The sequence below is a fragment of the Leguminivora glycinivorella genome, chromosome Z, assembly GCF_023078275.1.
Source record: "Leguminivora glycinivorella isolate SPB_JAAS2020 chromosome Z, LegGlyc_1.1, whole genome shotgun sequence".
NCBI classification, from domain to species: domain Eukaryota; kingdom Metazoa; phylum Arthropoda; class Insecta; order Lepidoptera; family Tortricidae; genus Leguminivora; species Leguminivora glycinivorella.
The window spans coordinates 36235250-36260283 of record NC_062998.1 but is presented as its reverse complement, the minus strand read 5'-3'; the positions used below and the strand labels follow the sequence as shown (position 1 = coordinate 36260283).

Genomic DNA, 25034 nt, shown 5'->3' with positions numbered 1-25034 from the left:
AGAAAAATATTTTTGTGCATTTTTTATGTGAATATTGCCTAACTTTTTGTAATTTCAATCTTCTGTCTATTTATTCTCTAAGTATTATTGTTGTATGAATATTATTTTTTTAAATCAAATCTTGACGTGTAAAATGGCGTTGAATGAATAAATGAATATGAGTATGAGTAGTATGGTTATTTTAACCATTGAAAGTTTGTACGGAACCCTCGGTGGGCGAGTCCGACTCGCACTTGGCCGGTTTTTTTTGTGTCGGACCGTTTTGATTTTTTTGATATTCTTATTTTTAAAGACGCTAGAACCCATCAAACATTTCCAAAAACGGCCTTATTGATTATGGCGCAAAAAAAGGTGTGGCATTAAAAATTGGTAACAATTAGCCAAAAAAACTAAACGGCCCGACACAAATTATTTCATTGTTATTCAGATTCGTTACGATTGATTTAGTTTTGAAGGAGGAAACAGTCGAGAGCGGGACCTCGATTTTAAGATTTTTCGCAATATCTTTTAACTGAGTTTTTCTGAATGGGTATTTTTTTTCGATAAATCTAGTTAATAACACTAATGTATTTAACTAAAATTCCCAAATTAAAAGGGAATTTTAGCATTAGGCTCCTGAGCCCCGCAGTGTCTTAAAAACAGTTTAAAAAAATGCACATTTCAACATAATCCAACATTCGCAAGTACCTTTCACCAGAACCCCAAAAGCGGCGGATTTTTTTTCTTAAAAATTATATTTTAGAAAAAGCATTGCTTTCTTCGTGCAAATGATATTTCAAAAATAACATTTTTCTACAATAATAAATGTTTGCACAATACTATTTTTCGCGTATGCCGCCGATTAAAATTTCTACAAACAGAGCAAGGAGAGCCTAAATTAATGTGAATCTATGTAGTTGTTGCACTGTGACTAAGTTAGGCGCGTATTACACCTATATTATATCTAATTATCTATTAACACCCATTAAAACAAAATGCTCATTATATTCATATGTTATTTGGCCGGTTGTTTATTTGGTGATTAACACCGGTTTATATTATTTATGGCGCATCATTAAATATTCCCGTGGAGAGTGGCAAATCAGCTAAGCGGTGGGCGGGGCGGGGTGCGCCCGCGCCGCGTCTGCACGGGATCGCTCTATCCTTGTTATTATGTATTTTATTCTGTTTTAACTCTCACTCCAGACGAACGTCTCGCGTCGATCCTTACCGTATTATTACCGCTGCAAAATCAAACCCAGTTATGTCAATATGATCATTAAAACGTTGTTTAGCTATCAGCCGATCGATGTCGGTTTAGTGAACGAGTGATCCAATAGTAACATATTTATTAATACAATTAAATATTGATAACTTTTAGAAAATATGTATTTTATTAAACCATTGATGATGATCCAGTTCTTTATTGTTACGTTTTTATTATACGTTGCTGATGCAGTGCCCAACGTTAAGGTAAAGTAATATTTATTTTATTATGTTTCTCTTCTTTGTACTAATAATTTAATATTAAACATGTTTCTGCAAATAAACCTATAAATAGTTTCAAAAAGTGTGTAAACAATTTATTTATGTCACACTTAGTATTAGTTTCGTGCTTATTATCTCTGTTTTTATAAATTCCTCGAATATAATAAGTTAAGGTAGGTGAGGAATAGAGTTTTGAAACGTAAGATGCAGATATTCCGAAAAATCGTAACTTAAGAACATTACATCCAGTTGTATATAATATTTACCTAAATAATCGGTTGCGTTGGGTTTCTCGTTTTTAATTGATTGTGTCCAACCGGTACGGAATCAATATCGGCGGCGACAGCTTGCATGTAGAGCTAGAAAAACGCATCATATTCGCATGGTCCCCGTTACAAGCTGGCATTTCTTTATATTTCATAGAAGCTTTTTGCTTGTAAGTAATGTTATTCAACCGGCTCCGAAGTCGTGCCTGCGAGATAGGTATCTTAACAGAACGGTAAATTAGATGTCCCCGTATAGTTAATATCAATGATATACATTAGTTTATTGCAAAGCCGGTTTGCTTTTGGTTTTTTATAATATAAAACTAATCAATTAAAATTGTACATGTCAAGACGGTAAGGTGATGTAAGAATATAAAGGTCACGATTGTCCTATTTTCGATTTAATATTTACTTGGCATTCTGGCAGGCAAGCATGGTCGCGCGATAAATGATAAAACGTCAGGCCATCCCTATCGAACTTACAAATAGTGCGATATGATGGCCTGACGTTTTATCATTTATCGCGCGACGATTCTGCCTGTTAATCGAGAAATCGATTAATATTTGCACGTCTCTAAGTACAGTGCACAATTTTGCTTACTTAGATATACTTAAAAGATTGTTGTTATACCTATCTTTGAAAACCCCATTAAGAAGGTAGTCATTTATTAGTTATTTATGTGACTGGTGCATAATGTGAGGCTTTAAAACAAGTGTTGTTTTATGATACGAGTTTAGCCTTTTTATTTACAGTTGCACACATAACTTTTCTACATCCATACCATAATAAGTTTTCTACAATAGGTAAGAGGTAGGTACTCGTAATATCAACTAGTGATTGACTGTCACTTCACTTTTTAAACGTTCGATATTTGAAACAAATATGAATCTTTTTTTACCGATATCGTAAAGTAAAAATTACGATGCACTAGCAGATACAACATTTCTGTAGGCTTGTCCTAGGCGGTCCTAATAAGCAAATTATATTTTTGATATTATAGAGAACTTATGATATGGATGAATATAAAATAATACACCGTGTTTCCGGTATCACTCAAAACCTCAGACACCCCAACTGATTTTTATTTTTTTAAACGTATCTACAATGTTCATTTTTTAATCTGATGATTATTATTATTTTAAATTGAATTTTTAATTTTCTGTGCAGCTCTACTCGGCTTTTAACTCTACCATCATAAACCTTCAAACTGTTTAATTGTGTATGTTACTGCAACGACATAAGGTTTACCAATAGACAGCTATGTAAAGCACTTTAACCTGTGTCACAGTAAACTTCAAATTGGACAGGTGACGCAGTAAGCAAATTTAAACCTAACATTCAAAATGACAAGGTTGTAATTAGGTACGAGTTCAATTTGTTATGACTTATGATAAACTTTAAAATTAAACTGACGCACGACGTCTATCTCGTAGCGGAAAAAATAATCGTCCAAGTAACCAGCCAGTATTAATACCCTTAAATACTGAAAAAGGTATACAACCTCTAACAATATGATATGCACAATGTTGTATTACGAATTTGTAGAATGGGCACGTAAACAATAACTAATAATACAAATTAAAACAAAAAATATTACCCCCATCAAGATATAGCTCAATCGATTCTACTCTCGATTCTGAACAAACAGTTTTCAGGTTTTTAGTGTTAAGTGAAACACGGTGTATAATTGTAGTGCCGTTTCTGTAAGGCCACGTTTAGAACATAATAGAATATTCTTTATTTAACATCAGTTTGGACAAATATAACAGAGATAAATACAACACAGTTAACACAATCTAGAAGCCCACTCGGCATATTGCCACGGCAAGCCGAAGCGCTGATTTTCTGTGAGTCCCTGACTTTATAGTACATATTAAAATAGTCATATACTTACTCATAGATGTGTTGACAATTAATTGGTTACTATTCAAGTTTCACGACGCTCATCATTGGGAATTTAAGGGTCACCAAAACCTGCCGCCAAAATCAAAGCTACGATATGCTGAGATGACAATCTGCATAAATATTTAGTAATTCTAATATCATGTACATATAATAATTACTTTAATTTTTCACGTAATTTTGTTAGGTGACATGTGACGTTGGAATAACCTGCCTCCGCCAGACATGGAGTCAGAGTGTCGTTTACACATATTATAAAACCTAGTAGAAATAAAGTCCTATTTAATTGCTTTTCTATTTCTAACTGCTAATAGTAATCGTATAGGTACCTATTCCCTCTTTTTGCTCTGTAAAGTAAGATCGTTATAAGGAGGTGACTAAGATTCTCGTGAGTTGGATATAGTGAGTACCTATGCTTTTTTTGGTGCCAAGATAATTATTTCGATTTTTTAGATAGTTGCTAGGTAATACCCGAATTTTAAGGTATCGATAAATAAAATGATTAATGCAATATCAAGCAAAATCAGCATTAGCAAGAACGTTCGCGCACCGGCCCGTATCGCGGATGGAATCATAATGACGCTTTAACAAAACAATCGAGCCCGTTTATAAGGAAAATAGACGTAAGTAAAAGATTTGAAGTCGTCGCAAGTACGCGGGCTATTGTTCAAGGAATGGTGGATGAAAGACCTTTCTAATCGGTTGCCTGTTTTATAATCGTAAAGCACAGGTTGATAATTTAAAACAAAAAGCATTATGTTCCTCTATATATGCATATTTTTCTCAGAAAGCATTGCATCGATTTTTGTAGTTATATGTATATGTAACCAAAGAACGAATGTAATTTAAATAATTTATACAATTTACATTTTGCAATCAGCACGCGAGGCAGTCTGGAGTCAATTTAATCGAAGTGTTTTGCAGACAAATCAAATGCAACATAAACATCTTTTTTGCGTCTTTGATTAACTGTCGAATTGTGAATGTGTACAAAGACTTCAGGCGGTGTCACTGCCGTGCGCATAGGCAATATCTTGTCTTGTACCTATACTAAATTAATTGAGTACGATTGTCAATTCCCGTCACATTCCCCGCCGGTGACAGCTAGACGCATGCCCAATCTGCGAAAGGGCAAACGCCGCTAAAAGTGAACTATAATCATTAGATAATGTGGCTATTTATTGTATGGATGAGGTCTCTAGGATGCCTAGAGGAAATAATGATTTGTTAAAGTTTATTAAATTCAAGTCGGGTAACTTCAAAGTCTGATACATATATGTAGGTATCCAACAATTAGATTCTGCGATTTTGTCATTAAAAAAAGCTAATAGCTTGGACCTTTAATAACAGGTTCTAAGTGACTTATAGCACTCATTTCTTTTTGCTCCAAAATCGATAATTTCTCCTTTTTGTAAATCAAATAAATATTAAATAGACCATAAAAATAAATCACAATCACCGATAATACTTCTGGGATAAGAAGATTCAGAAGGCAAAGTTATGTTTATAAATTTGTTAATTTTATCCAGTAATTCCAGTATCTTTATTTAAGTATAATGTTTTTTTTTTGCACAAGCGAATATTTCTCATAAATTTTCTTTTCATGTCTGTGCAGGCTACCAACGACCACTGCGCCGGGCGCACCGCGTCGTGCGACGCCAACGCCGGACCGCGACGAGCCGTGTGCGGGACGGACGGTCGGACGTACCAGACACGCTGCCACCTGCTCAAAGCCCAGTGTTCGGGTGAACCCGTGGCACTAGCTAGGAAGGGGCCTTGTGCTGGTAAGATTCCCATTTATTCATGTGGCAAAACGCATAGGTTAACCGAGAGGCTCCTTCCTACTTATCTATCTCTATCGCTTTTCCAAATAAGAGCTACAGGAAGATACAGTGAGGCCACTTGTGTACTCACCATGGTAAAATTCCCATTCCTAAACAACTAGTTCTCTCACATCTTACTTGCCGAGACCTCTTATTCGACAATGCGCTTCAGTACCTATATCGTATCAGGTTTAATAATTTAAGCCGAGAATTTTTCAACTACTCCATCATTCTGTTCAGAGACCTTTTTCCTATTTTAAATACCTGCTATACATATAGGTACTGGATCCGAAAGAACTTGAAATGTCTTAAGTTGATAACCCTTAAAAGAAGCTATTTTGAATACAATTGCTACTTGTTGGCCAAGCGGCTACATACGACCGTCACCAATTTTTGCCTGGGAATATGCGTCCTGATGTTGGATGACGTCCATGTAAAGTTTACCTGTAAGTGATTATTAGACTAGGTATTGTGGGATAATCTGTATGTTTTTTTTTGAAGCATTGGTGTAAATAATTATTGGTAAATCTTCAATAAACAATATATATTCGTAAAACTTTTTCTAGGGCGCTCGTGGAACCTTCGATATGTCTAAAAACAGGACTTAATACGAAAGATTCCGTCGAATCTTAGGAACCTGTGTGTTTGACGTCATACTTTCATCCATCTTAACTTTAGTTGCACCCGCAGTCTTTAAGTATTCCCGAATAAGATTTAATAAGATCACTCTTCCACCAATCAATGCAAAATGCCATATACAGTAGCAAATCTCTAGTTGATGTATGGTCTCAAGCACATACGCAGAACGTTGTCCTCACATGTGCACCGCATGACCGGTCTGTTGAAAAATAATGATTGATGAGTGTACAGGACTCCTTTGTTTATTGGCTCGCTCTAATCAAACACGGCTTTGTCTACATTTGTCCTTACTATAACGCAGTTAGATATTCACGACACGGTATTATAGAACCATAGGTAATTAGGTATACCTTAAAAACGCAATTGTAGGGTCTATGGTTATGGTATAAAAATGCACCGAGAGGTATTAATGGATAGGGATGTCCTTTTTTGCCCAGAAGTTGGGCACTAATATGAACTAATAGTGTCCTCCTTCTGGGCAAAAAAGGACATGCCTATCCCTTCTGATTTTCTTTCTGTAGGTAGTTAGTAATAGGTATTTTCTAACCATTTTCTGAAGAACTAGTTGAAATAAGTATTAGTTCCGATAACATGATTTCTGTTCATGTATTGAGTGATGGTTCTGGGGGCATTTAGTTATGTGATGAACACAAACAATTGTTAATAGTCATGATTGTGTTCCATGTAAGTATTTGAGTAAGTGAGTATGTATAATCGTCCGCTTAGTATCCGTAGTGCAAGCAATGCATAGTTTAGGCACATCTCGGACACTAGCGATCAAATATATGAAAGAGGCGCGTTCCTAACACACATTCTAAGCTCGTGTAGCTGAACGCGTACTATGCTTGTATGAGCGAATTATGACAGGTCGACTGTTCGCGTTTTTGATAGGCGGTAACTGTGAGGTAACCGAGAGGGGGTGGGCGGCACTTTCATCGGCGAGCAGGAGTGGCCATACTGTACGATAGTACTCTTTATGATACTGTGGTTTAGGGCTAAGTAGATCTGTGTCACGTGACCACCAAACTTTTTTCTATGTAATATTTTATTGTTAGAGGGTCAATCATCGTGCCTGATTGCGTTGCGCTATGCCCTGAACGGGCAGGGCGGGCGCCGGGCTAACTTCGTGCCGCGATGTCGCGCGGACGGTACCTACGCCGCCGTGCAGTGCGCAGCCGCGGGCGCTGGCGCCGCGGCGGGCTGCTGGTGCGTCACGCCCGACGGCAAACCGCTCCAGGACACCGCTGTCAGGAATGGCAGACCTGATTGTACCAACACCGGTGAGTCTGCTTGCGTTGTGAAACAGCATCCCGCTGTATAAGCTGCTTACACGGATTCAGGTCATGTCTGTTTCCATTTTTACAGGTGGATTGACCTGTAAAACGTTACAGGAGTTATTCGACTAAGCAAAATGTTAGGCGTGACATGGCTACTATACTAGTAACTTTATCTTTAGACATCTGGCACTTTGTTAAGTGGAGTGGACAATTTATGTTTTAATTTTGATTGCTTAAGATAAGTACGCTATTGCGAGAACTATTTATACATGTTAAACTTAATATATTTGGAGTGGTAACAGGTAAGTATTTTCCTTTGTACTCAAAAGTGGTTTTATCATGCCTAATAATTTAGCTTGAAAACTGATACACACAGCATACCTATTTGAAAAAACTATTAATACCATAATTTCCATAAGTTTATCAACAAACAAATAAATTGCACAATGATTAGGGAAATACAAAAAAAAAACCGAACGTGTTTTTTAATTAGGTAAGGCGTAGACAATCCGTATACTCGTATAAATCTGTAGAAGAATTTATTGTTTTGTTTACGTATTTGATCTGCGGGAAACTCATCAAGACCTTTAAACTCCATACTTACGTACGTAACGAACGAACGTACATCTTACACAGGAAGACTTTTTGAGAAAAAAAACGGTTTTCAAGTTTGTGTTAAATAAATAAGCGCTAAATATCATCAAAACGAGGATTCATCCCACTTTGGATTTATACTACTCTCCTAAAAGTATCGATGCAAATAAAATCTTTTGACTCTTCCGTAAAGGTCGTGAGATGTTGACTCTATATCCTAATTTATGTATACCAAATATAATTAAATCTCTAAATAGGATCTTGTTATTTATCGGTCCACAATGGATTTCCAACTAAACTGAATATAAATCATTTATAAATTGTCTTAAACCAATTTTCGGATCCAGACTCACAACATCTGTTCTGAGTAACGTCGTAAGTTGTAAATAGCGGCTGAGTATGTTTGAAATAAGCCGTAAACAATGATCCAGATGCGCGAGTGTTTACTTTGCAGCGCATTTTCGAAACTTCCAGAACTATTTAGACTCCCTATAACCTTACCACAAAATTAACATTTTGAAAAAAAGCCCGACATAGTGGACCGATTTTCATGAAATATGGCTAAGAACACTCTCGACTAATTCAGCTTTCAATCAAAAAATTAAATCGGTCTATCCGTTCAGGAGCTACGATACCACAGACAGACACACACACACACAGACAGACGTTACAGACACGTCAAACTTATAATACCCCGTCGTTTTTGCATCGGGGGTTAAAAAATATATTTTATAAGATAGACTCAGCATTCGACGTATCTATGCGGTTATAGAATGAAGGGAAAATAACAATGCGCGCATCACTGCGACATATGGCTGCCCATTTCATTATTAGATTTAAAATGGGTGTTTCGTTTACCTATCTCATAGAGCAACGGTGTCCTTTACCGAGCAAAGAAAAACATAACAACGAGAAACTGCAAATAATAGGAGCCAATGTGCAACGATTAACGCGCGCCATTTCTGTCACGCTAACTTCGATGTCAATAGCTACAATTGCCATTATCGTTTCATATATGGAATGATCTAGAATGATATGTCAAAGATCAAGGCTAGGCTAGGCTATTGTAATCTCAAACGCAGGGACACTTTGCTCGGTTGAACTATGGAGATGGGTATAAGGGCCCAGGGGCCCCATGCAGGCGGAAGGTAGCAATCCGGCCTGCTGTTTACAGCAAAGGTATTATCGAATTAAACGACATTTGTAGGTATAGGGAAGTCATACAATCGTAAGTGCGTATAGGGAGCGCGTGTGGTGTAGCGTTGAAACTGTTGAAAGACCTGACTCACGTTTTATTGTGACACATACTACCTATTGTATGAGTAAAGTTGACCACCTCTGCACCGAAAAAGTGATGAGATGATTTATAAATGCCGTCTTGGTGAATATATGGTATATAGTCATCTGATATCTTTTTTCTTAGCACAATAATTATTTGATAGTCTTTGTTTATTTTTAAACAGTAAGAAGTTGACAACGCTGTTGCACTGACACGCGTATAAATCTGAAATCTCTATACGCTGTATATCTTAGAAAGTCGTTGTCATGCATTGTGCGTATGATTTAATGCCGTGAGTGTTACATTCCATTCAGTGCCCGATCGGCGTGCTTGTCATTTTTGGCAAAAAAAAAACATCTTAAAAGAAGTACTCTACTTAGGTACATTACGGGAAATGGAATGGAATATTTGAATCAAATAATTATTACACAAGAATATTGTATGCCTTTGTACTGTATTGAAAAAATCTTACTAGTTAAAGACGGCGATCTGATACCATCATCATCCTCCTTGCGTTATCCCGACATTTGCCACGGCTCATAAGAACCTGGGGTCCGCTTTGACAACTAATCCCAAGATTTGGCGTAAGCACTAGTTTTACGAAAGCGACTGCCATCTGACCTTCCAACCCAAAGAGAAACTAGGCCTTATTGGGATTAGTCCATCACGGCGATCTGATACCATAAATAAATAGTCCATAATACAATATTTACCATTCGGTTGATGCAAAAATAGAGGTTAAAAAAATATTCATATTTTAGTAAATGTTAAGGCTTCAGATAGGTACTGCACCCTTAACGAAGGATAAGAAGCGATAACATTGATTTTGTCTATCAGTGTTATCCTTAATAGAATATCAAATGTAAGTCTCGGGGTGTTCGGCCGAAGACAAGCATTGTTAGAATGTAGATCGGTCGCGATGCAGACAAAGGGTCTACCTACGCAGGGCGACGCCCGCTGTTCCCGGACACTTCTAATCGCCAGCTTCCTTGCGCGATTTGAACCCGCATATTCACATCTTAACTTGACTGACTTGAACGTGATTTAAGGTCATGTAAGACACGTGCCACTCAGAACAACCACCACCTTGTAAATAAAGGGCGAAAAGTTGGTTACGTAAATGCTGTTACAGTAGGTACTTACCACAATTGAAAAGGGGCAATTGCATCAACGTCTCACCCTTTGCCCTAGTCTACTCATTCTAGAACCAATATAAATATATGAATTGATGATAAACAATTCATATTCTATCACCCTTCTAGCTTTGTCATGATCTTTTCTCCACGTGCTTATTGGAGGCTTGGTGTCCGCTTTGCCAAACTGATCCCAAGATTTACCATCGCAGATGACAATCTGACTTTCCAACGAAGGGAAGCATGACCTTATTGGGATTAGTCCGGTTTCCTTTATAGAAAAGCGATTGGCAGACTATTATCCATAAGTTCCGAAAAATTATGGGCACCCTCCCTCCAACTTCCCGATAGGCCCCTTCTTCTGCGAATCACATTTCTATATATATATAAAGTTCGACACTTTACATATTGATGCCGCAGATAATTATAGGAGACGCTGTTTTCTCACAATAGCCTTATTTCATATGATATTTCAAAAATCAATGATATTTGAGATTTCTGAGACACTCAAATGGAACAGAGCTAGATTCTCGTATCTCTGTCTAGATAATAACATTAATAACGACCGAAGCAATGGTCATAAATTGTAATGGATGTAGTATTAATAAAGTAAAGTGACCCAGGGCATAACCACTTAAGAAAAAAAAAACAGAGAAACGTTTGCAAATCCGAGGCGGCTGAATAATAAATATATCGGTATAGATTCGTGAGTGACTAATTTTACTTTGAAACTGATGATGTAGGTATAAAAAATACAAACTCAGTATAAAAATAAACCCAGGTAGAGATCTTAAAAATGTGCCTTCAATTGAGGACCTTACTCATCCGATTGGATTCCAATTTTGTCTATGACACCACCAGACCCTTTATTTAGCACAACTTGCCTTGTCGCGCGCGAGTCCATACTTGAAGTCGCGCTTGATGTATGGACTCGCGCGCAACAAGGCAAGTTGTGCTAAAGGGTCAGGATATATGTAATATTAAAGTTACTAAATGGAAGAAGTGTTATTAGTGTTAACACTCTTTACTTGTTACAATTAAAACTTTTTTTTTGGTTTTTGCATATGACAGTTATCTTGACCAAAATATAAATGACAATAAATGATAAAAGTTTGAACCGAATTATCACACATCACACGCATTATTTCTTAAGAATTGGCATTATCTCTATACACACTACAAAATACCTGTAAATATTAGTAATTAAAAAGACAACTGAACTGACATATGTACTATATTCTGTATTTTTTTTTACATGTAAAATGCTAAAATGGTGCAATAAAGAATATTTACTTACTTACTTACTGAATATAACAAATACACTTTACTCTTAACTACAATTTTATTCCAAAAATGTAATTATGTTCAATGAATTATCACTTTAACTTCAACACACAAATCTGACTATTACACAGTAAAAACACTGAGGCCTGAAATCTAATTTGTATAACCTTTTTCGGTTCCCTTATTTCCAATTAAGATCGAATCCGGTGAGTATTCATTAAACCAATAGAATGCAATAAAACAGTTTTTGCAGGTATGCGGCAAAGCGAATTGTTTCTTGATTTACTGACTCATAAAACGGCTCTTAGATTACACCAGTTGTTGCGGAACACTGTAGATGGCTGATTAATGCTCTCCGTCGCCCAAGAAGGCGAGCTATGAAGTTTACAGCAAATGGCTTGCCTGAGTGGCCGGAGTCCGTAGCCAAGGGTACATCTTTCACGATCCGTAGCGTATCTTAGTATCTCTCGCTATCGCCCTTCAGTATTGTTGCGACACAGACAGTTGCGTATAGTTCTCCACTGTGAGTTACCGATTACACTCTTGGCTAAGGACCCTGCCATCTTAATGCTGCCCCGATTGAGAATGGTTTCCACTGGACACAAGACAGTTTAGAAGGGGCATTACCATCACCATGGCCTGTTCCTCCAGGTTTCTGTATTTGTTCACAGTTCATAAATCCGCAGAGCGAATGTACCTACGTACTTGAATTTGAATAATTAATTATTTAACAAAATAGTAGTGACGCATACATATTATTTAAATATATAAGTATACATATAAAGTGTTGAACCCTTTAGGACGTGTGTGTTAGTTAGCTTGAGAGGCTTTAAAAATCATATGAATGATAAAATATGTGTACATAGTACATATCAAGATGGAAGTTAATATTTCATTCATTCATTCCTTCAAGAAAACAGCACGAGTATCGACATCTTCAATAAGGAGTAAGCAGGTAATCATCGTAATTAATGAATAACGCTCCTCGCAAGTTTTCTCTAGCAACGCAGAAACGTTCACAGTTTAAATTAAAAATTTAAATAAACAAAGCGGTAGCTTTTGAGATGTTTGGAAATGCCTCACCACAAACTTGTGGCAGACGCAGACGGGTGCTAGTCGTCTTGACAATTGAGCATGATTGATATGGCTGGATGTGCCGGTAGCTCACAGCTTTAGACCAAGCTCATTTTGACCTGCCTGTGCACGGGTTGATGTAGATGTAGTGTAGGGACGCCTGGCCGGATACAGGCGGACTGTCGATTGCTGATGCGTTCATTCAGCCCAACATTCAGTGCACGGGTTAAGTAAACTCCATCATTTTACCGAAAATGGACGTATAAAATAACATTTACAACGATGAGACTGTCAAAACTTAGTCAAAATCGCAACTTGGTATGATTGAAGAACCGGTGTAACTGAGCTTTGTTCCAAAACTTTAAGTTCTTATAGCTGGTAGTTATATTGAATTTCAATAAATTCTAAGCCTTTATTTAAAACCTTGTGGCGTATAGACAAGGGATACTAGCTCCGACAGACAAAAATGAAATAGCTGGTTTGAAGGAATATTTTATGTTATGATAATAAAATTGTCACCGAACGAAACAAAACGGAATAAACAGATAACAACAAAATAAGCACAGAGCAACCATATACAAAGAAATCTTGACTTGGTTACTAGTTCCTCGAAGGTAGTCAACTAAAAATAAAAACAGTCAGTTTAGTCTTATCGTCCTGCCATTTTTAGTAGGAGTGTTAAAATATATTTGGCTACTCCGTCCGTAACTATTTATTGCTAAGCCTCATTTGGTTTGGTTAGCCACTTAGACAGAAATTCACACTAGATTTATATATTATCTAGGTTTATAACCTGAATCACTTTATAGTCAGTCGAAAGGGCTCTTAATGGTTAAAGCCAGGCGCCCATTACTCACTGGGCCTGCACAAGCAAGCAATTAAACATTTATTGCCACTTGTGTTGACCCCGTTGCAAGGAATACGCTCTTTGCTCTCCGCGTTTTGTCATCCCGTAATCTCGATCTAAGAACGAGTCGACTGTTTAGCGCAATGTTGCTACGTCAATACTTGTGGCATATGCGGAGCTGGTAAATCAGAAGGTTAGGATTACTTGAAATCTTAGAAAACCTATTACTGCTATTGCTAGCTTTTATCCATATTTATGCATTTCTTTCCACAGGTAAGTAATACTGATCGAAACAATGCTAAAAGTTAAGTTAGAAGGACATACAAGCAAGTGGTAAAAGTTGCGGCATAATAGTATTTTCTTACGCCGTTGCTTCGCGCGATGGTCGTGCGGCGACGGTCGCGCGACGCCTTACGACATCAAACCTTATCGCTTGCGTCGGGCGACAGCCTTGTCGCGCGATGGTCGCGCGACGGCGATGCGACCCATACGACATCAAACCTCCTCATCATAACCCCATCATATTTGGGCCCATTAGATTTGGGCTGACGAGCACCATCGAACTAGATGAGGTCCAAGGTCTCATGACGGGGTCAGGAGGTGGCCAACAGAACTGCTATTCGATTAGATTTGGGCTGACGAGCACCATCGAACTAGATGAGGTCCAAGGTCTCATGATGGAGTCAGGAGGTGGTCAACAGAACTGCTATTCTCCTCATCATAACCCCATCATGTTTGGGCTCATTAGATTTGGGCTGATCGAACTAGATGAGGTCCAAGGTCTCATGATGGAGTCAGGAGGTGGTCAACAGAACTGCTATTCTCCTCATCATAACCCCATCATGTTTGGGCTCATTAGATTTGGGCTGACGAGCACCATCGAACTAGATGAGGTCCAAGGTCTCATGACGGGGTCAGGAGGTGGCCAACAGAACTGCTATTCTCCTCATCGATATGGAAGTAGACGATGCGATGAGAAACGGTCGCGCGAGTTAGTATAATATTGTTTTGACCATTTTGCCGAATAATGGCTGTCGGGCTGAACTAGCAATTATGCACTCTACATTGTCCTAAAGTTTCATCCTTGAGTAAATTATGAAGATCTGGCAGCTCTGGCTCTATTAATTGACTTTAAAGGTAAAACAAACAAGTTGACACTGTTTAGTCAAGTGCTATAAATAAACAACAGTAAGTAGGTGTACCTTTTCGTTAATGTTAACGATATCGGTATCGGACACAAAACTAATGAGGATCTTAAAACCTCTGTACCTAATCACCCGGTTGTCCGAACGACTGCGCCGCCGGTCGGACGGGGTCAGTGGAAGGTAACGTAAACATTCATATAAAGAATGCGAAGCTTTTTAGCTCGGGCGAGTATTGACTTTGAAATCCTAATTCCCGAGCGATGCACGCATTACCACCCTGTGTCTGAAATATAACATACCAGTCAAACGAAGCACACACCTGATGTAGATATCTGAAAAGTGATTGCTCATTAAAATCAAGCGATTAACTAAAAAATAATTGCCGCAGTGTTACTAACTTTCGCAATTCAAACAAATAGTGCACCAGTGCACCACATTGTAGTAAATCGGAGAGAGTCGTTCTGTTCAAATTTACCTTCGAAATGATAAGTGATTGGTTCTTCCATTAATATTATTATATTACCCAGCAGTATAATGTGAACTATAAAGCAGCGAGCCAACAACACTTGTAAGTTGGGTTCTTAGAAACAGCGGTCGCGGCAGACAGCTTGACGCCGAAATACAATGGAGTCAAGTTTTTTTCCTGTTTTTTTGGGCGAGGACTCTTCATAGTCCCAAGATGTTGGGAAAAAAGCCACACTAATATCTTTTTAAATGAATGCTTTGTCGATGCCGGTCCCGTATATTTCTGGATCAACCTGCTCTGCTGCCGTTGTATGCTTAATAATATTTTTAGATTCAGCTAACTAAAACTTAATTAAACATTGGTTCTTTCCTGTTTAGTTAAACAGCAATTGGAACTTGTTCGCATCGCATCGACGAGGCGACACGGACCGTTTGTTATCATTATCACAGTCATGTATGCCGATATACCTAATTTAGTCCTTGGAAAATATTTAAAACGAGTCTGTTTAGTGGAAATCAATTGTTTTATTAGGTTCCCTAATATGTACCTCTACCTATCTATAGAATTATGTGTGTTTTTGACAAATGTGTATTTAATAAATTCAATCTTAAATATAGATTTGGTATTTGGAAATATTATTACTTTCAATTTGCGTAGAGTTGCACTGCGAAATCAGAAAACGACTTGGGCCAGGCGCCAACAAGTCTGCCCGGTCGTTAACGAAACCCGATTTCGGTATTTTTTGTATCCCTTTTTGTTGTCCTATTTTATCGACCATTGGGTTATGCTTTAGTGATGGGACACTTCTGTTAAGTTCACTTATATTTTATTGTTTCCTGAACTTGAAGATGTTGGAAGCATGTGTTTTTAGAAGTAAATTTGTATATAATATAATATGTTACCTACTTACCTATGATGCAGTATATTTGATATGATGATGTTCCTTCTAACTAAAAACGTATAGATATGATCTTAAAAAAATTACAATCAAATTTAAGCCTCACGATAAGCTCAAGAAGGCAGAATAAATATGTGTTTTATATTTCACGAAAGGCAAATAATATATTATACAGATCATATAGGGTAGGTACTGGCAGTTTTGACAATAGGCCTAATTTATAAATTGTTATATGTGTACAGGTCAATTCAAAGAGCTGGCACGAATGGAACGAATGTTTCCAGCTTTCGTGAATCGACCTGTACATATCTAAGTACATAAGAACGAACGTTATACTCACAATACCTTTAAAAAATTACATACCTCTATTTGGAAAAATGGAATCTCAGCGACATGGTGATCAATCGATCGATATCGACAAGCATATCCAAGCACTACATCCCTGCAGCGTGTGGACCGGTTGGGCAGACGGCCTCTCGACTCCCGTGGCTATATCCATACCATACCTACCTACTATGCCGCTACAGGAACATCCCTGCCGTACCTCGATACACGATCCCTTAATAGTGCGCCTGCCAAATAATAAATAAATAAAATAAATAAATATTATAGGACATTCTTACTTGAACTGTAAGAAGGCTTGTGTTGTGGGTACTCTTCGTAGGAAATAAAATATCCAAATGATTTATTTATTACTTGAAAATACATATTACCACGACCAGATTTCTCCTTAGACTAAAAACGAGCCTAGATCCCTATTAGGAAACCGTGCAATGGTTTTAAGATGGAGCGGGACGACCCCGATAAATTTAAGGTTCCCTGGAAGTGTCATATCAAGCCTAATCTCAAAATCCCGGCTTGATAATTAATTACGTGTCACTGCTTTGTCGATATGTAGCGTGCATTTGTAAACTATATTTATATTTATTTATTATCATATTAAAATTAATAAATTTATCATGTAACATTCATAAATAAATAAATTGCACATTTGCTAGCGTGTACCTGATAAATCATAAGATTTCACATTCTTTTTATGTAATTCACTTCTGTTATAATCGTAATAATGCATTGCGCATGAATCGTATAACCTGGTCAATCGAGCTATAACTGCATTAAATGCATTAAACAAAAAACTAACGTTAGATTATAAATAGAAAAATATACTGTGAGATGAACTTAACCAGTTACGTATATCATGAACCTGTTTATTGATACTTCTGTACTGTGATGATTGATTAGGTAGTGCGTGTACGAGTATATTGTTTGTTATGTATTTATGTAGGTATACAGAAAAAAGGAACACATAAAATATCTCATCAAAATCATGGCTTTGAAATGAGAGCCATCGCTGCCATGTTTAGTAAGAATGCTTATGCGTTTTAAAAAATCTAGATGTAATTAAATTTCAGGATTTTTGACTTGACTAGTTTTTTGCCCCCGTCCTGTCCTGTTTTAATTATATTATAATAGTTAATGGTTATAGTGCAAATGCGAATAGTACTAGCGAATATTTTCTGAATGTATACCTAATCAATAACTATTTAGGCATACCTTTTTTAACACTTAAAGTCATACGTAGGTATATAAAAAAACCTCAATTAAAAAAACATTACACATTTAAAATGTTAAATCGATACGCAAAGATCGTAAATTGATCCTGACTAACCGCAGGCCGTTTTGTTCCCAGGTAAATCGCACACCAGACGTCGGTCATCGGTCCGAGGTCAACGGAATAAAAGAAGTGAGTTCTAGATGAAGGTCTCATTTCAGATGCATGCCAAGTCAACCGTGAAATCCATATCAATCTAGCCGATATTGACTCATGAGATCACCAACGAAAATGGTGCTTGCTTTTCATGTACAAGTACGTACTTTAATTGTTGAGCCATTTAAAGGCCACCATAATTTTGTCGTCATAGTTACGCTATGCCGTGTCCAGTATAAAATGAGCTAGAAGTGGATCAACAATTAAAGTCTGTGACCGTACATAAAATATACCTTTGTACCTAAATAAGCTTGGAAACATTACCACCGAATATTGACTCCACAAACTATACATTTAAACATATGTATATGTATAATATTTACATGTATGTTACATATTTTTGTCTTTAAAATGACTAAAGCTGAGTTTAGACGTGCAAGTTATTGCTGCAAGTTTTGAAACAGAAGTATATGCAAGAAAGAGATGCAGATAGTTGCCACTCACTCTTACCTATAGTTGCGTCTCAAAACTTGCTGGTCTAAACTCAGCTTAACAACGGTACTCTCCTAGACACAATAATAAAAAACAAAATTATGGTTTTCGATAGAAAATAAGGAATTATCCTATATCAATTACACAGGTTGTTCCCGATCAGACCGGGTGCTATTCAACGCGAACCTTATAAAGATATTCAGCGTGGAGTATGAGCGCGCGCGGTCAAACTCGGGCGCCTTGGAGCCCCGCGCCGTGGCCGACTGGAAGTTCGGCGAGCTCGACCGGGATAGGAGCGGGGCACTGCAGAAGCCCGAGTACAGGGGGCTGAGGAGGCTCATCAAAAAGGTACATAATAACTTATTCTGCTGTGTTATATCCGGTGCAAGAAGTATTCTACTTTTTAACATGTTTTGATACAAATGCTACTTGTATAATGCTTAAGGCCTGAATGCACGCTCAAATTAGGGCGGGGCGTGCGGCGTGCATGTTAAACAATGGAAGCTCGTAAAAGTGTCCTGACTCCCTGCGTCCACGCTGCATAGATAGTATGTCCGCTCGCCCGCCGCGCGGAGCGATCCGCACTGGACTAATATATGTGTTAACTCCAGGGAGCGTTTTAGAGTGGCGCGGACGACAACATCAACTTCATACAAATTGGTCGCGCGGATCGCTCCGCGCGGACGGTCCGTGTGACACTAAAGCCAGCCTCAGGCTTTACATTTATAGAGTGCTTTATATATGCTTTAGGCAATTGACAGAATAATAAAATAGTTGACTTTGGATTTGGACTCCGATTGATACCGCCCAAAATAGCTTCACAATACATTAGTATATGCAGCCGAAAATGTGTAATCTCGCCGTCACGGCATCAAAATCATCTAAGATCCACGCGGCCAGAAACTGATTCTGCTGTACGCCTCGCTTGCGCATTTTTTATTAGCTCACTAATACAATTGTGTACCTAATGTATATACTAGCTTTTTCCCGCGGCTTCGCCCGCGTTAAATTTGCGTAATGCTCTTAACAAACTTCCACCCCCCGTTTTAGGGAAGTAGGGGGTTAGAAAGAGATAAAAAGTAGCATATGTCACTCTCCATCCCTTCAACTATCTCCACTAATAAATCATAGATAGATAGATAGATAGATAGAATACTCTTTATTGGCACACCTCAGCAAGAGATACAATTATCATGTCAATTAGTCGCTCCGTTTTGTCGTGAAAGACGGACAGATAAAAAGACACACACACTTTCCCATTTATTTCTATTTTTTTTATTTGGATTATATAGTTGGTGAAGCCGAAGCGATGCGCGCGCGCCTGGGCCCGCGGCTGCGACGCCGACGGCGACGGGGAAATCGCGGCCGCCGAGTGGGCCGCCTGCCTGCTCGCGAGCCCCGAGCCCCCCGCACCGGATTGTGAGTGCCTTTAGGTTTTCGCGCCACGTCCCGAACTCCCGAATACGAGCGCAGGCTCCACCGGAACATATCTACAGTCGCCATCGTCATCATCGTCCGTCCGAGCTGTCAAAGCTCTCACTAATATCGAAACGCGCACTCTTAATGCGTTTTCACATTATCCGATCCGATATCGGATGACGGACCGATACGCTATATATTTAAGCCGCCATCTTTGATTTTTCCTTTGAAATCCTTCCTACTTCCGATATAGGATCGGATAATGTGAAAACGCACTTAGTCTTAAGACGCAACGGTGGAGAAAATTCTAAATTGGAAAGGAGCCCCCCTATCAATTTCAAAATATTGTTAAATATACACGTGTAATTAACGAGATTTATAGAAGATTGTCCATTAAAGACAACTGAGTTAAAAGATATTGTGTAATTATGAGGGAACAGATGAGCATACATACATACATACATACCGGTCAAAATCATAACCCTCCTTTTGCGTTGCCGTAGTCGGGTAAAAATCTTTAAAATCGAAGTGCCGCTCTCGACTGTTTCCTCCTCCAAAACTTAATCAATCGTAACGAAATTTGAGAACCTGTATAACAATGAAATAATCTGTGTCGGACCGTTTAGTTTTTTGACTAATTGTTACCAATTTTGAATACCACAAGTCCCACAACGACCTTTTTTGCGCCATAACCAATAAGGATGTTTTTTGAAAATTTTGATGGGCTCTAGCATCTTTAAAAAAAATCAAAACGTTCCGAAACGGATAAAAATAATAATAATCTGTGTTGAAAAAACCATTGCTCTAGCTTCAAAAACCAGGGAGGAAATAGTCGAGAGCGTTTGTGTGGAGAATTGACCCCTCCTGTTGCGTCTTAACAAGAGGCGTGTTCCGATATTTGGTACGACCTTTGGCAGCTCAGATATAAATATTTGATAGCGACTGTACCTACCTATACATTAGGTCGACCGATTTGCCCCTCAGTCGAGATTTGCCCCACTGTACCTTATAGTCATAGGGCTTACGGCGAAATTCTGGTCAAAAGCTGCACTTTATGCAGAAAGCAAGCCACTTTGCACAGTGATACTAGGGACCAATATAAACGTTTTCATCCGAGGAAACACGATTTTCATCCACTAGAATTCAAGATGGCGGACATTTTCCAAAATGGCGGCCGCATATTTTTAAAAATTTATAGAATCGTAACGGCTGCACCGATTTTGATGGTTGGGGTGTCTATCGCATTGTATTGAAGTGTTCATTAATATAAAAAAATAAAGTTATAAAAAAATTAAGATGGCGGCCGAATAATAAGAAAAATATGAAAATTTCCAACTTTTTTTTTTTCATTCTCGTGCAATTTACCAATAAATTTTCTATGATATGGTCACATTTTTATGTATTTAAATTGAACCTGATAATATTATCTACATAATAAAATAAAAATCATGAAAATCCGTTGAGTAGTTTTTGAACTATACTCATTTGAAATGGAGCGCGCGGATTTGAAAGACGTTTTCGCACGTGATGTAAACAATTTTGGAATCATAACGGCTGCACCGATTTTAATGGTTGGGGTAGCTATCAGTTTGTATTAAAACATTTATTTATATAAAAATTAAAATCATTTAAAAAATAAAGATGGCGGCCGAATAATAAAAAAATATGAAATTTTCAATTTTTTTTATTCTCACGAAATTTACAAATAGTTTTTCTACCATATGGTCACATTTTTATTTATTTAAATAAAATCTGATATTAACGTCTACAAAATAAAACAAAAAAACATTAAAATCCGTTCAGTAGTTTTTGAACTATACGCATTGAAAATGAAGCGCGCGGGTTTGAAAGACGTCTTTGCACTTGATATGTGATGCATCGTATCGTTTGGTACCGCTATACACGCAAGAATGATTATTTATTTTGGTCACAACTTACTATATTACTATTCAGAATCAATGTTTTTAGTATTTATATACATTATTAGTTTTTTATTCCGAGTTTAGGTATATTTAGACAACCCCCGTAAACTTGACCATCACATAATTTTTATTTTAATACGTAAAAGAACTTAAATGCACATAACATAACATTTGTATTAATAGCAATTGTCCTTTCCGATGACTCCAGAGATAATTTTCGACAACTCCTGTAGGGGCTACGGAAACATATATTAATACAAAACATATTTTTTGCTTCTCGTCTAGGTTATACTGAAAGATAAAAGAGATACAAAATAATATCAAACAAGGAAATAATGATAACATTATTAATACATTGCATTATTTGCATTGCGCCGCGCAGGGTAGACCCACAACACGTACAGCGTATTGTTTCGCAGCCTTTTTCACAACCGCAATTGTCCAAGTATACATATTCATACCATATCTCCCTGTTTTCAGACCACTGCAGTACCCAACTATCATTGTACGTCTTCCAACCCCAGGATGATGGCATAGGCACAGAAGTAATATCCAGAATATGGGGCGTTATTATAAGACACGGAGTGCTGCCGATGTTGGTTAGGTACTAATTTATTTTCGGTAGTAAACAGTTTCTTGCTCACCAAGTTGAACTGGAGTGAACTTTTCAAGCATAGCGATTATTCCTCCAGGAAGACTTTGTAGTTACTGCGATGTTTCTATCAAAGCTGGTATAACTTAACTTAACGTATCAGACGTAAAAGCGTAAAAACCACGAATAGCAGTAGTACCTTAGGCTTATACTCCGGTAGGTTATTCTCATTTGAAGTCTTAAGAAAATATAATAGATAAGAATTGGAAATTTCCCAATATAATTAGCTCCATAGATCACATGCTTAAATGCCAAATTGGGACCGTTCTTAACACATATTTTAGTGAGCAAGCATGGACTCAGGCCTGTTTACCGGTATGGTTTGGCGGCTGAGGCACTCGTAAAGTGTCGTTTTGCCGTCATTCCTGCCTCCATTTACATCACGTCCGATCTCGCACGTAACGCCTTGAAAGCCTCCACGGCTACAAACTGCGAGATAAACTCAACGAAGGGCATGGGACACTCTAGCATCCGTTACCACCCTGAACTCACTCGAGGTCTCACATGAGGCCTTGCGAGGCTCTAAGCTAGGTCCAAACCCGAATCTGGCCACTGACTTTACGTCTATCCTTCACCCGAAGACTCCAGTGATTTTTATTTAAATACCAAGACATCTGTATCGGAAGATGTGATGATACGCGTGAGTCCCTGTTCCGCCATATCTTTTGGGCGAGGTACAATGAGGCTATCAGCTTCTTCCGGTTACGTTCCTATGGTTTACCCTGAAATAGCAGAGCAAATGTTCTCTGAGGAAGTAAATTGTTTAGAAAAAAAAATCACCACACTTATAACATCAACAGGCTATAGTTTCTGGAAAAAGTATTGTTGGTTGTCATGCTGAACAGTGTATTCCTGGAGGAATAATGGCCATGCTTGAAAACTTGATCCGCAGACTCAACATTTATCGGTTAACTTGGTGCGTTTGGAACTTTTTCCAACCAAAATTAATAACCAGCATCCCACCAACATCGCCAGCACTACAAAAACATACGCTCCTTGTCGCAGAAAACAAGTTATTTTATACATAGATATTTCTGAAGCCCCCTAAGTTGTCGAAAATTATCTCTGGAGTCCTCGGAAAGGACAATTGCTATTAATACAAATGTTATGTTATGTGCATTTAAGTTCTTTTACGTATTAAAATACAAATTATGTGATGGTCAAGTTTACGGGGTTATCTAAATATACCTAAACTCGGAATAAAAAACTAATAACGTATATAAATACTAAAAACATTGATTCTGAATAGTAATATAGTAAGTTGTGACCAAAATAAATAATCAGTCTTGCGTGTGTAGCGGTACCAAACGATACGATGCATCACATATCAAGTGCAAAGACGTCTTTCAAATCCGCGCGCTTCATTTTCAATGCGTATAGTTCAAAAACTACTGAACGGATTTTAATGTTTTTTGTTTTATTTTGCAGATGTTAATATTAGATTTTATTTAAAAAAATAAAAATGTGACCGTATATGGTAGAAAAACTGTTTGTAAATTTCGTGAGAATAAAAAAAATGAAAATTTCATATTTTTTTTATTATTCGGCCGCCATCTTTATTTTTTAAATGATTTTAATTTTTATATAAATAAATGTTTTAATACAAACTGATAGCTACCCCAACCATTAAAATCGGTGCAGCCGTTATGATTCCAAAATTGTTTACATCACGTGCGAAAACGTCTTTCAAATCCGCGCGCTCCATTTCAAATGAGTATAGTTCAAAAACTACTCAACGGATTTTCATGATTTTTATTTTATTATGTAGATAATATTATCAGGTTTAATTTAAATACATAAAAATGTGACCATATCATAGAAAATTTATTGGTAAATTGCACGAGAATGAAAAAAAATAGTTTGAAATTTTCATATTTTTCTTATTATTCGGCCGCCATCTTAATTTTTAATGACTTTAATTTTTTATATTAATTAACGCTTCAATACGATGCGATAGACACCTCAACCATCAAAATCGGTGCAGCCGTTACGATTCTATAAATTTTTAAAAATATGCGGCCGCCATTTTGGAAAATGTCCGCCATCTTGAATTCTAGTGGATGAAAATCGTGTTTCCTCGGATGAAATCATTTATATTGGTCCCTAGTATCACTGTGCAAAGTGGCTTGCTTTCTGCATAAAATGCAGTTTTTTTCCGTAAGCCCTATGACTATTACATACAGTTTTTTGCAGTGGACTTCAGCTTTACATTAGCACGTATACTACTAAAACGGGATCCTGCAGATAACCGTACCCGCAAAGAACTGGAAAGTGTGAAGGAACTCTAATGCATAATCTAGGCCTGCATTGGAGTCGCGTATTTATTCAGAGAAAAGTTTCTGTCCCAGTCACGATTTGATTCAATCTTAGAAAAAAAAGTGTGTACAGACTGTACATAATATTTTTCCATTGTGTTTTCTGTTCAGTGTTCGTATTAGTCATACTACTTCAGTCAACGTCAGTATTTATTGTACTGAGACTTGCCGATGCAGTAGCACACATTCGTGCGTGAAATACGATGGAAAATTCACCATATCTGTATGTGCTTTTTTATAAGATGGCGCTACATGAAATAATTTCAAGCGTAGATATATCAGTATCACTGACCCGCATTATATGTAAAGTTAAATTACAACCCAACAAAAATACTCCGTTTGTATGATAAAGTGAATTTCGGCCGAGCTTACTGCAGTCTTGCAATATTTTTGGGAGATCCTGAACATATTTTTAATTAAGTCTGCCGATG

General features: G+C 37.5%; 1 protein-coding gene across 2 annotated transcripts in view; it reads left to right on the top strand.

Moving 5' to 3' along the window:
• The first annotated feature begins 1180 nt into the window (after positions 1 to 1180).
• Positions 1181 to 25034, top strand: part of LOC125241236 (SPARC-related modular calcium-binding protein 1) — a 39224-nt gene continuing 15370 nt past the window's right edge. For both annotated transcript variants that reach the window (XM_048149603.1, XM_048149602.1), the window contains exons 1-6: positions 1181 to 1452; positions 5252 to 5420; positions 7154 to 7378; positions 17786 to 17839; positions 18444 to 18643; positions 19588 to 19714. In XM_048149603.1, the coding sequence (XP_048005560.1) occupies positions 1366 to 1452; positions 5252 to 5420; positions 7154 to 7378; positions 17786 to 17839; positions 18444 to 18643; positions 19588 to 19714 (862 nt within the window). In that variant the 5' untranslated portion in view covers positions 1181 to 1365. The remainder of the gene's footprint in view (positions 1453 to 5251; positions 5421 to 7153; positions 7379 to 17785; positions 17840 to 18443; positions 18644 to 19587; positions 19715 to 25034) is intronic.